The sequence below is a fragment of the Puma concolor genome, chromosome A1 (assembly GCF_028749965.1).
Source record: "Puma concolor isolate L17-30 chromosome A1, mPumCon1.1.hap2, whole genome shotgun sequence".
Taxonomy (NCBI): domain Eukaryota; kingdom Metazoa; phylum Chordata; class Mammalia; order Carnivora; family Felidae; genus Puma; species Puma concolor.
Window position 1 is genome coordinate 15,841,544 of NC_141667.1, and position 14,204 is coordinate 15,855,747.

Consider the following 14,204-nt stretch of genomic DNA (forward strand, 5'->3'; position numbering starts at 1 on the left):
TGGCAGATAATCAAATATCAAGTGCTTTTATTTTGTTCCATGAAACACTTTTATAATTACTGCCTTTTTTGGTCTACTTCATAAAACATGTCTGAGAGAGGTCTATTAACTGTTTCCTGTAAGATTATGTTTTATTTACTTTAAAGATAGTTTATTAGGCTCATAGAAGTTTAAAATTATTATATCACTCTGATGAAATATACTATATGTTAGTATGGCAAGACCTTCTCATCATCATGATAGCTTTTTGTTTTAAAGTATATTTTGTTTAACATTAACAGTTCTAATACTAACAGTTTTGCCAGATTTCTTTTGCTTAGAATTATCTTTTTATTACTGTATTCTTTTATTTTAAAACTATCCACACCTTTATATTTCATATGAGCCTATTATAAGTACCATAAAGATGATTTTCTTACTTTGCTTCAGTATGTTTTGCTTTTTTTTTAAACAGGAGAGTTTATTATAATTATACTACGTTGGTTACTAATATATATTTTTACCACTTTATTGTGTGCTTCAAACTTGTCCTAATATTTTGTCTTTATCCCTTCTAATATTATCCTCCAGCATATTGTTTAAGGTTTTATCCTTGTTATGTCCTCTCTGTAATTTTATTTTTTTTTTAATTTTTTTTCAACGTTTATTTATTTTTGGGACAGAGAGACAGAGCATGAACGGGGGAGGAGCAGAGAGAGAGGGAGACACAGAATCGGAAACAGGCTCCAGGCTCTGAGCCATCAGCCCAGAGCCTGATGCGGGGCTCGAACTCACGGACCGCGAGATCGTGACCTGGCTGAAGTAGGACGCTTAACCAACTGCGCCACCCAGGCGCCCCTCCTCTCTGTAATTTTAAATATGTATACTAAATTTCTTTTCTTTTTTACCTCAGAAATATTAACATGCTTGGGTATCTCTGGAAAATATAAGAACAATCAACATCTTTACTCTTTTTCTAAATACTGTAATAACTTTAAAAAAAATTAAATATTTATTTATTTTTGAGACAGAGACAGAGCATGAATGGGGAAGGGCAGAGAGCCAGAATCCAAAGCAGGCTCCAGGCTCTGAGCTGTCAGCACAGAGCCCGATGTGGGGCTCGAACCCATGGACTGTGAGATCACGACCTGAGCTAAAGTCGGACACTCAACTGACTGAGCCACTCAGGCGTCCCCATAACTTTTTTTGTTTGTTTATTTTGAGAGAGAGAGAGAGTGCACTTGTGTGGGGGTGGGGCCGAGAGAGAGGAGAGAGACAGAAGCCCAAGCAGGCTCCACACTGACTGTGGAGCCCAACACGGGGCTCGATATCATCATCTGAGATCATGAGGTCATGACCTGAGCCAAAATAAAGAGTTGGACACTTAACCAACTGAGCCACCCAGGGAACCCCACCATTGTAATAACTTTTAAATGTTTCAATTTGGATCAAGTTTCTCACAAGTTTATACCTGTAAGTAATGATGATAATGTTGAGAAGATGATGATGATACTTATGGGTTTGTTAATCTATCAAATTTGACGTTTTGTTATGAAAAAGAAAGGTGTCCTCGTGTGTACCATTTCCTTTGTCATCATTCCTTATTGAATCTTAAACTGTCCTTTTGAGATAATTTTATTTCTTTTTAATAAATTCTTTAATAGCAGTGTAAACTTTCTCATGTTGGTTGTTTGAAATTTTTTCTGTGTTACGCATTTTCCGTTTCTATTGTCACAGAGTTATTGAGGCCAAGGTGATCTAAAATGATTTGTAAGAAGTATCATATACTCAATTTTCTAATGGGTAGAACTTTCACATTTTCATCCCCCTGACCCAGAACTAAAGTGAAAACTGAAGATACACATTACCTCTATCCTGTAGTCGGCAGGGCATGTGTATGTGTGTGTGTGTGTGTGTGTGTGTGTGTGTGTGTGTGTGTGTATCTATTTTGGGTCACTCATTATGAGTGCCATGTTTTGGAACCTTACTTTATTTGGGAATATTTATCTTCCTTACAAGAGAGCTACATGGTATTATTTATTTAAAAGGGATATTCAAGTAGCTCTCTAGATAATAGATTAAAAGAGGCTAGGGTTAAGTGCAAAATACCATTCAGGAAGCTATTGGAGTATTCCAGCTGAGGGCTGATTCTTATTTGGACAGGTATGGGAAAGAGCAAAATGTGATGAAGTGGTTGACTTATGCATACTTTTTAAAGTACAGCTGATGGAAGTTTCTGGTGAGTTGGATGTATAGCATGAGAGAAAAAGAGGAGTCAAATATGACACTGAGTGATTTCCATAAGCAATCCGGACTATAGCCGTCACTATTGGGATAGTTAATTCCCTGGAGGAGTGGATTTAGAGAGAAATTGGATTTTGAGCAAAATATTTACTTGGAGCATTCTGAGTTTGAGATCTCCTAGAGGAGTTATTAAGCGTCTAATATGTATTTCAAGGGAAAAGTGGATGTGTATTTCCATTTGAGAGTCATCTACATGTAGGTGTTATGCAAATCCACTAGACTGAATGATATTACATGGGCAATATCTCCAGGTAAATCCGAGGTTTGAAAATCAGAATGCCCCACCATTCAAGGAATGGAGAGATGAGGAGGAACTATGAAGCACACTGAGATAGAAGAACGAGCAAAGGCAGAAAAGCATCTGGAGAATGCTGAGTCCATAAGCCAAAGAAAGAGCCTGTGTCTTGAAACAGTTGTCAGTTGTACCAAATGTTGCCGCTTTGCTGAACAAATGGAGGAGAGAATTATACTTTATAGTTTGGAATATGGAGGACAGGTATAATTTTGGTGAAGTCATAGAGGCAAGTCTTTGTAGAGTGGATTTGAAAGAGCCTGGGAACAGAGAATTCAGGGTGTGAATATAGGCAACCCTTTCAAGGAGTTTATCAGGAAAGGGAACACTAAAGTTGTATCTGGAGAGAAACACTAGATCGAGGTAGGTTTTCAGTTTTTGTTTGAGTAAGTTTTATTTTCAGATAGAATACAAAGCCTATTTTTGAGGACAGAGGAATTGTGTATCAGACAGGGGCAAATGAAGATGTGGGGAGGAAATAATTCACAGTGCATAGACTGGGGGTGAACAAGAAAGGTCAGGATTTCAGGCGTACATGGAGGGGTGGTCATAAGCCTGGAATGGAGTGTTCACTCCCAGTAACCTGAAGGGAGATAGATTTAAGGAAACTAAGGACCACAGTATTAGTCAGGTTGTTAGACATGATGGCAGGATGCTGTGGAAACCCTTTCTTGATTGTTATTATTGAATAAGAATTAGAGAAGCAAGATTATCTGAGGTATGCAAGGAACCTGGCAAAAGTTTGGAAATTTGAGGAGCAAGGAGAACTACAAAATAAATATCTAGCACTGCTGTACAGAATTGTTTCAGTGATCCAAGTTCCTTTGGAATGAAGAAATTTGTTCTAATGCTTCTAAAATTTGATACTGATATTGGGATAGTGCAATGTCTAAGAATTCAAATGTATCAACATTTGAATAGATGCAAGATGTAAGAATAGAATAGAATATATATCATAATTTCCTCACTAAAATTCTCCGCATGGGTAGAACTCAAGAGGTTTGAATGGAATTGCCTACAAGTAAAGATCAAAAATGGGCCTGGAAGGTCCTGAGCTAATGTGAATAACCCCACACATTTTGCCATAATTCATCTCCTTATGGGCACATATTATGTATTAAATACAATTTTTTAGAAAAAAGTCAATGGTGGTTAGTGAAACCTAATGGGAACAATATTTTTAATGGACATCTGAAGGAATAATTTATCTCTGGATGTGAATGAGGATGAGTGCAACCCAATTTAAGGTAGCATTCATTCTGTTACCATATTGAAAGTTAGCACAGTACTTGGTGCTTGTTACTATAAATTAACAGTAAAGAAAACATGAAATAAAAAGGAATGCAGAAAAGGGAAAAATATATCACAGAGAAATAAAGACAGGGACCTGATCAACATAACTCTGAAGCCTAATTTACCTGTGAAGTTTAAGGTATGTGGGCCGATACATTTCTTTTAAATCTTAGAATAAATTGAATTAATTTTACATATTTTGTAGTTCTCTGTTCCATGGCAACAGGTAACTAATATGCAGACATATACATGCATAAACATATATTTCATGGAAGTATTTTATTGTATTACTTTTGATCATTAGTTAAAGCAAACCAATTTGTTTGGTGTTCTTCCTTTTATGTGCTAAGGAAAAAGTGTCAAATAAGATCCTTTTGTGTGTTAGGTGAAATTACCAATACGAACACACTTGTGAAAGGCGAATTTCATATATCAAAATAAGCACACTGACAATAGCAAAATAATATGTAGAACCTCGAGAGACTTTAACCACCCACTCTTCAGTAATGGAATTTTGTATTGCTTCATGCTGCTGCTAACAAAATTTTATTTCAGATTAAAAAGCAACAAGGATGAATTAATAAAATCTAAATTTAACTTCCATCACCCAAAGTTACAATTGGATTAAATTTGAAATTTGTAGATCCTAATCTTTGAATATGTTTGCACAAAAATTGAAAAAAAAAACTAAAAAGATTGAATAAATACAGTAAAACGTTGGATTGTGAGTATACTTGTTCTGTGAGTATTCTGCAAGATGAGTAAACATTTCTAGTAAATTTTAACTTGATAAATGATCAATGTCTTGCAATATGAGTAGTACACGATGCTGAATATCACATGATCACAACTGAGCCAATGGTTCTTCTCTCTCTCTCTCTCTCTCTCTCTCCCTCCCTCCCTCCCTGCAGGATTGTGGGTGATTGTCTCCCATGTTCAGATGCTTGTTCTCAGGCCGCAGTGTTTGACACAAATCAGTGACTTTTCAGAACGCTGGAAGGAGCCCACAACTGGCACTAGTATATTTTTGTCGCTTCAAAGCATCTATGGACAGTCCTTTGCTTTTCCATCCAAAAGTAAGCTGAGGAATGGAGCTTCTTCTAGGACTTCTTGTCCTAGTAAGTTGCTTCTTTCTAGGAAAGGCTGCCTGCAGATATAGACCCTTTCTTCTGCTGCCTTATTGCCATTTACATTAAATACAGTATGTGACAAAAAAGAGTTTATTAATAAAGTCAACATCCATGTGAGCATATACAATGGCCTCCATGAAGAAAAAGATTCCAGTGAGTAAATAGACAGCGGTGATTCCGTTAGTAATCATGAAAGTTGTCCTACACAATAACCCTCTTCTCTTGTCTCACATCAGCCATGAAGGTTTTCAAAGGTAAGTGCAGGTTAATTTACTTATTTCTCTTTATATTTTGTATTTTCTTTTTTAAAATTTGTTTTAATGTTTATTTATTTTTGAGACAGAGACAGAGTGTGAGCAGGAGAGGGACAGAGAAAGAGGGCGACACAGAATCCGAAGCAGGCTCCAGGCTATGAGCTGTCAGCATAGAGCCCAATGTGGGGCTGAAACTCAGACTGCGAGATCATGACCTGAGGGGAAGAGGGATGCGTAACCAACTGAGACACCCAGGCATCCCTATAGTTTGTATTTTCTTTATTATTTTGTATTATATTAGAGTATTATGATCATGTTTATATGAGTATTTTTGAGTTGTGGAATGAATCATCTGAGTTTCCATTATTTCTTATGGGGAATTGGCTTTGATATACAAGTGCTTTGGATTACAAGCATGTTTCTGGAACAAATTATGCTCGCAAACCAAGGTTTTACTGTAAACAGCATGTAAACTTTGGTTTCTGGACTGTTATGAACATAATTTGTTTAGAGAAATCAAACAGCTGAGGTGAATAGTGTAACTATGCAAAAAACAAACAACGTTATTGTTTTAACTTGTGAACTCTGGTAAGAGCAGAACCTTTTGGACTCATCAGAAGTATATATTACAGTAGCACGTCCCTGGATTTTGCTAACAGCTATCAGCAAGGAATGAACAATAGGGGGTCCCATTTTGGTGTATTGATCAGGTGGAATAAACTCTCATATTCAGGGCACAGAATAAGGACAAATAGGATATTTAAGGCAAAATGGGACATATATATAGTTTAGTTACCACAATGAAGTGTTTCGCAATTAAAGGAGATCCAGAAATGAAGGACAAACAATATTCATGTATTTAATACAGCTTGATGTGTCAGGAAATATTCTTAATATTTGTGAATGCTATGATAAACAAAGATAAACTAGACCTGATTCCTAGATTTGAGATGTTCACAATCTAGTAGAGGTGAAAAGTATTACAATAAAATATGATAAATGTTATACTTAAATCCAATAAGTGATAAGTGCTCTATGAAGGCAGGCACCAAGCGAGAGCATAGGAGGAACTGTAATATCTGCCTGAGAAGTTGAGCAAGGTTTCACAGATGCTGTGACATATGAACTAGTTCTTAAAAGTAAATAGATGTTTGTAAAGCAGAACAAAAGGGGAAGAAGGCATTGGCAGAGGAACGGATTATAAAATTATTGAAAGAACATGAGGATCTGTGATTAAAAGTGCCATAGACAATTTTTCTGAGAATGAAGCTGAGAACAGACAGGGCTGAGTTTTATAAAGAAAGCCACACATGTTCTATGCAGCGTTAGTTTCTTAGGCACACAGGGCATGTGTATGTACTGATGCCTTTGGGATTAGTCCTAAATGGAGCTATGACATAAGTTAAATTGTGATTGGAAGGAAGCAACGTTTCTTAAAATCAATTTACATTAGAATTGCATAAGTCATGAGGGCACCTGGTTGGCTCAGTCAGCAGTTGAGTGTCTCCTCTTGATTTCAGCTCATGTCATGATCCCAGGGCCCTGGGACGGAGCCCAAGGTGAGCATGGAACCTACTTAAGATTTCCTCTCTCTCTCTCCCTGTGCCTCTCCCCAGTGCTCCCTCTCTCTCTTTTTAAAATAAACTTAAAAAAAAAAAAAAAAAAAAAAAGAAAGAAAGAAAGAAAGAAAGAACCGCATAAACCAGTGGTTCTATAATAAGCATGGGTGAACACTACCTAGGGAGCCTGATAAAACCCTAGCTAGATACTGGGCTACAATAAGTCTCTAATTCATGGTGTGCCCAGATAATTGGTCAGACAGTATTCTGTTTGTTTCTATGAGGGTGATTTTAAGTTAACATTTACATTGGTAGACTTAAGTAAAGCTGATTGTTCTTCATAATGTGAGTCAGCCAGGCCTTATCCAATCAGTTAAAGACCTTTAAAGAAGGAAAGGCTGACCCTCCCTTGAATAAGAGAAAATTCTCTTGCCTGATTGCCTTTAAACTGAGATAAAGACTATTCCTGGTTTTGGCTTTTAGACTTGACCTGGGACATTGGCTCTGACGATTTTGGATTTCCCAGCCTCCATAACTGCCAATTCCTTATAATAAATCTCCTTATTGGTTCTGAATCCTTCTGGTTTTGAATCCTACTGGTTCTGTTCCTCTATAGAACCCTGACTGATACAGGTACAGCTGGACACAGAATGCAGGCTAACCTTTACTCATCCTTCATCTCAAGACTGAATCCATGCATTTTCCTTCTCTATGAAACCTTTGCTAATTCCCCGAGAGAGCTTAAGCTACCATGACTTTATGTTTCCTAACCCCTAAAAACCTTATGGCCACAGTGATTATCCATAATGCAATTACATATTTATCTTGTCTTCTGCATGAGATTCTTGAATTCCTCAAAAGTGAAGTAGGGTCCTCAATGTCTTTAGCGCCTAACATATGACAAGCTTAACAAGAATCATTTATTAATACATCTGGAGTGAGTTAATTAATATGTATTTTAGGATAGAAATGATAAATGATACCATACCAAAGTACTAGAGTTCTTGCGAAGAAAGGAGAAAATGCAAGTGAAAATATGACCAAGAAATCAGGGAGAGATCAGAAATCAAAAGTATTAGCTGGGTTTTGCTATTAGTAAGTTAAGACCATAATACCAGGTTCTGAAGAGTAGTGGGGACAAACATATGCATTATCTTGAGTTTAGGCATAAACAAGGAAATGTAGGAAAACAGTAGCTATTTAGTGGAGAAAAATATATTAAGAATGATTTATTGAGGGCCCACTACTGCCACTATTCTAATAGGGAGTCACATAAGGGGAAGAGTAGGCCATGGCATGCAAGTTTGAAACAATATTTACTCTTTAGTAGAAGGAACAAGCTTTTGTCTTTTTTTCAGGTATTTTAGGGTCGTCGTAGGCAGAATTCTAAAGATGGCAGCATGAGATTCCTGTTTCTTGGTTATTCAACCAAAGATGTGTCTAGGTAAGGCTGTGTAAGGGTTTTGTTGATGTTGTTCAAGTCCCAATTCAGTTAACTTTAGAATAAAGGGATTATCTGGGTGGGCCTGACCCAATCAGGTGAACTCCTTTGAAAACAGAGTCTTTCTCCAGCTGGTAGCAAAAGAGAAAGTCAAAGAGATTCAAAACATGAAAAGGACTCAAAACACTGTTGTTCTTTTGAAGAAGCTAAGGACCACATGAGAAAGAATGCAGGCAGTCTCGAGAAGAAAGCTACCCTCACTGAGGATGGGAAGAAAATGGAAACCTCATAACTACACCCTAAGCAAGTAGACTCTGGCAACAAGAAGAATGAGATTAAAGCAGATTCTTCCCCAGCCTCCCGATAAGAACCCATCCCAGCTGACACCTGACTTGAGTCTTACTGGACTCTATACAAGGAATCTAGTGGAACCCTCCTGGACCTCTGACCTATGGAAATCATGTGATTATTTGCTACGCAAAAATAGAAATGTAATGGAAATGACTAAATAGCTATATTATGGATCATATGAATGGAAGGCATTGTTACTTGTACAGGAATATTCCACGTATTTAGTTAGAAAGTACTCTTCTCCAAGAACTGTGATATGTGATGAGAATACAACTCTTTCTATTTCTCTAATCAAAGACAGCTTATTGCATTTATCTAATTCTTAGTGTCTTCTTTAAAATCATGGAGATAATCGGGGTGCCTGGGTGGCTCAGTTGGTTGAGTGTCCAACTTCGGCTCGGGTCATGATCCTGCAGTTTGTGAGTTAGAGCCCCGCGTCGGGCTCTGGGCTGACAGCTCAGAGCCTGGAGCCTGCTCCAGATTCTGTGTCCCTCTCTCTCTCAGCCCCTCCCCTGCTCTTGTTCTGTCTCTCTCTCTCTAAAATCATGGAGACAGTCTTATGTCACAGAATGCATTTTTAAAATAAATAATAAAATAAACCTCAATCAGTGAAAATATCTGTCCAAAACTTGATGCAATGAACATCAGCTTCCCTAAAGGACCATGTTAGAAAGAGCACAGCTCTCAGAACCAAACTATCTGGATTCATATTTTGTATGAGTCTCAATTTCCTTATCTATAAAGTGAAAATAATGCCTGTCCTCTCTATTTCAGAGATTTTTGTTAGGATGATGTGTCTGCGAAAGTTGACCATACAAAAGCAAGATATCTTTTAGCTATATTTAGCAGCAGTGGGGAAGGTTTTCATGGACCAGACTCATGCTTTCTGCCTTTACCATGTGACTGGGCAGCTGAGTTGACCAAGAACCAAAGAAGAAAAGAGAGCAGAATCGAACACCATGTAAATAAGAGCTGCATGGCATTTGGACCCTACTTACATGTTCAGAGACCCACATGCATTTTTATGCCACCCTATACTCTCACACTGATCCCTTAGCAAGTGGCCCGTTCAGCTGAAGAAAGGGATTCTTTTTATTTTTTATGTTTTTCTGTGCACAGACGTGGTTTGCTCTCATATACTCTTAAATCCTAAATCCTGGTGCACTGCTTCATCTGCCCAGAAGGGGCATCTTTCTCTTACTTGTACAACACTTAAGGTAGGCTAAACAAAAAACAAAACACACACACACACACACACACACACACACACACACACACATATATATATATATTATTTTAAACTATAAGCTTCTAGGGGCACCTGGGTGTCTCAGTCCCTTAAGCCTCTGATTTGATTTTGGCTAAAGTCATGATCTCAAGGTCATGAGATTGAGCTTCACGTTGGCTCTGTGCTGAGCATGGGGCCTGCTTGACAGTCTCTCTCTCTTTCTCTCTCTCTCTTTCTCTCCCTCTCTCCCTCTGCCCTTCCTCCCACTCACGCAACTCTCTCTCTCTCCAAAATTTAAAACAAAACAAACAAAAAAAACTTCTAAATGTCATTCAATAGAGCACTAAGCTCTTCCAAAACTTATATTAAGAAGATGTTTAGAAACCTGATTTCATTTCTGCAAAAGACAATGTCAAACAAATGAGTAAACAACAGACAAACTGGGAGAAAATATTTGTAAAATGCACATCTGATGAAGATCCCTTAAAGTTTACTTATAAGAAAACAAAACCTAATTAAAAAATGGGCCAAGGACCTTAACAGACCCCTCATCAAAGAAGACATACAGAGGGCAAATGAATGTATGAAAAGATGTTCCACATATATGTCATCAGAGAAATATAAATTAAAGCAACAATGAGATACCACTACATACCTGACAAAAACTGGCCCAAATCCAGAAACACTGACAACAGCAAATGCTGATAAGGATGTAGACCAACAGGAACTCTCATTCATTGTTAGTGGGAATGCAAAATGGCGCAGCCACTTTGGAAAATAGTTTGTCAGTTTCTTACAAACCACATACACCCTTACCATATGATCCAGTAAATTCACTCCTTGGTAACTACCCAAAGAAATGGAAAACTTTTGTCCGTACAAAAACCTACAAATAAGTGTTTATACTGTAGTGGCTTTGTTCGTGATTGCAAAAACTTGGAAACAACCAAGGTGTCCTTCAGTACCTGAATTGATACACAAACTGTGGCACATCCAGACAATGGAATGCTATTGAGTATTAAAAAGAAATGAGCTATCAAGCCATGAAAAGACATGGCAGATCCTTAAGTGTGCCTATATTACTGAGGGAAAAAGCCAATCTGAAAAGGCAACTTACTGTATGATTCAAACTCTATGACATTCCAGAAAAGGAAAAACTAAGGAGCCAATAAAAAGATCAGTGGTTACCAAAATCAAAGTAGAGATGGATAAGCAGTATACATGGGGTTTTAGTGCAGTGACAATACTACATATGATACTATAATAATGAATACGTGCCATCATACCTTTGTCTAAACCCAGGGAATACCAAGAACGAAACACGTTAAACTATAGACTTTGCGTGATTATGACGTGTCAATGTAGGTTCATCAGTTGTGACAAATGTATCACACTGGCGGAGGATGCTGATAATGAAGGATGTCATACATGTGTAGATGTGGAGTCTATTTGGGAAATCTCTGTCCCTACCTCTTAATGTTGCTGTGGACCTACAACTGCTCTACCAAAAAATAAAGCCTTAAAAAAATCCAGTTTATAAAAAGCATCGAGTACATTTCCGAAACAGAATATATTAGTAAATACTTTGGTAATGTGGCTGAATTTAAGGTTACTGTTTAAGAACAACTGTAAATGGAAGGGCCCCCAGTGATATTTAATAAGGCACTTATGACAAGCAACCAGTGAGTGAATGAATGTGCACTTCCCGAAACAGTCTCCAGTATGGGTATGAAGTCCTCACTATTTCTCACTCCTTCTACATATCCATTTATAATTAGGATTACATTATGTTTAGTAATGCTTATTGAGGTGTCCCTAAGGCTTTGAGCCTTCTAAAATTATCATCTATAAAATCCAGGATAATACAATCTATTATACTGCTTTACTTTGTAGATAGGTATTAACCGATTTCCCATATGAAGTACTAACAAATAGCAAAAAAAAAAAAAAAAAAAAAGAAAGAAAGAAAGAAAGAAAGAAAGAAAAAAAGCACTTACTAAATATATATTTAAGATGTTACTTAAGTAAAAATGGACATTTCTTTTGGTAATGATTGCAAATAATATAATTTTCATGGTATACATATACTCATGCACATTCATAAATTAGTTAGTTTCTACTTGATACAAATATTATTTGGACTGAGGTGAGATTTAGAAAATAAAGTATGGTTTCTGATTGAAATAATTCTGGAGTAAAACTGGAAGTTATTTTAAACTAAGTTTCCTGTTTTTTTTTTTTTTTTCTTTTCTATAAATATCATTTTCTCCAGGGATTCTTTCCCTCCATCTTCTCTACACAGAACCTATTCCCAAAAACCACACAACCTTTTCTGAGTCTTTTCAATGTCTTCATCACTTCTTGGATATATTAATCCATTAATTCCTTTATTTTTGCAACTGATATTGAATGAGCTCTTATCACTTGGCAGTCATTTATTTGTCATTAGGTGACAAAGAACTTGTAATTCCAGTCCTAGTCTGGTTATTTTGAAAATGAAAATTAACCAGAATGATCATAAATGAACCCACTCATGTATTCTTTATAACACTCATTTAAAAGTAATTAGTGAATGCTTATTTTCAAAGAGAATATTATGCTGAAGAAAATTCTCTAAATGGGAGCCACTTGAGCTAATTTTGCAGATGTAAAAACATAAAAATTCAGGCAGAATATAAAAAGCTGGGGTAGTCTAATTATTGATTGGTAACGGGGGACATTATAAAAGTGCATAAACCATAAGGAGCTATCACCCCACACCCACTAGAATGATTATAATCAAAAGATACATAACAATAAATATGGGTAATAATATAGAGAAATTGGACCCTCCTAGTGCTTTTGGGAATGTAAAATGTAGCTGCTTTAGAAAACAGGCTGGCAGTCCATCAAATAATTAAATACAGAGTTTCCATATGACTGAGCTATCTCACTTCCGGGTATATACCCCAAAGAAATAAAAATGTGTCTAGAAAAAACTTTCAAATGAATGTTTATAGCGGCATCTTTGATGTTAGGCAGCCGTGCAACCCACAGAACAAGCCTCATGACTAGGAGGCAAACCAAATACTCTGACTCAGGGATGGGGAAGGAGTGTCCTGTGATGTCAATCTTCCACCAGTACGCTAGGATTAAAGTAAAAAAAAAAAAAGGTATGAGATTTATTCACCACATCTGACAACGAGTAACTGCCTCTAATACGTTCTATACGCTCTGCTAGATGCTGGCACCACAAATAGAAATGGTGAGAGCCCTGCACTCGAGAAAATCTCGGTAGAAATCGTCATGTACAAGTGACATCTTTTTTAGGACACATAAAGTAGCTTACCAGTTTCTGAAGCAGCAACTGTGATGTTGTACCACGGAGTTTCTTCTCTATCAAGAACCTTTGTGGTTCTGATGGTTCCAGAATTGGCATCGATGTTGAAAACTCTGTCATCTCCGCCACTGTGGTCAATGAAGTATCTAGGGAAGGAAAGAGATAATCCTTCCTTTTACACAAGGATATAATGAAGACAACAAATAAAACTAAAACAAGGGCAGTATTAAACCAGATATATTCACATAGTAAATGCACATGTTTCGTTTCTATATTTGCCTCTTGAGATTTGCCTGGCAACTTTATATTTGCATAGAGTTGACATCAATTATTTTTTTCTGTCAGCCCTTAATTAATGTTTAGTCTAATTACTAATTCAAATTGAGAAAAACACCCTTCTGAATTTCATGAATACAATGGTAGTTACTAAAAACAGAGGGGTTAATAAGGGAGAGATGAAAAACTGCCTCTAGGAAGTCTATAGTACCTTGGAAGAAAAAAAACAACAACACTAAACTATGTTCTTTTTTTTCACAGAGAGAGAGAGCGAGAGAAAGCGCACATGCAGGGGCAGAGGGGGAAAGAGAGAGAGAGAATGAGTCCCAACCAGTCTCCACACTGCCAATGCAGAGCCTGATGTGGGGCTGTATCCCATGAACCATGAGACCATGACCTGAGCAGCATTTGGGAGTCAGATGCTTAACCTACAGAGCCACCCAGGCTGACCCTAAAAACTAAACCCTTAGTTAAACTTTCATTTCTATATGTACAAAATTTTTAGGATAACAGGAGATGTCAGAGATTAGTTTATACCGGAGTTTCATTATAGTTGAGATTGAAGAGAAATACATAATAAAAATGAAAACATTTTAGTTAACTACCATAGTATCTCCATCACCCAGCTACCTTGTTTAGTGAAAAAAAAATGAGAAAGCAACTGAATGGGAGGTAGGTCACATTATTGGCCACAAATCATCTTCCTTCCCCAATGCATAAAAGGTTGTAGAGCTCTTTCACACTGGATTTGGTCTCCAGCTTCCTTTAGCAAATTGAT

The 14,204-nt window shown here is 37.0% G+C and overlaps 1 protein-coding gene across 5 annotated transcripts in view; it reads right to left on the minus strand.

The window, feature by feature from the left end:
• The window catches only part of CDH18 (cadherin 18), a 1,017,877-nt gene that overhangs the window by 50,783 nt on the left and 952,890 nt on the right, over positions 1-14,204 (minus strand). For all 5 annotated transcript variants that reach the window (XM_086676364.1, XM_086676366.1, XM_086676367.1 and 2 more), the window contains one exon: positions 13,160-13,296. In XM_086676364.1, coding sequence (XP_086532490.1) covers positions 13,160-13,296 — 137 coding nt within the window. The remainder of the gene's footprint in view (positions 1-13,159; positions 13,297-14,204) is intronic.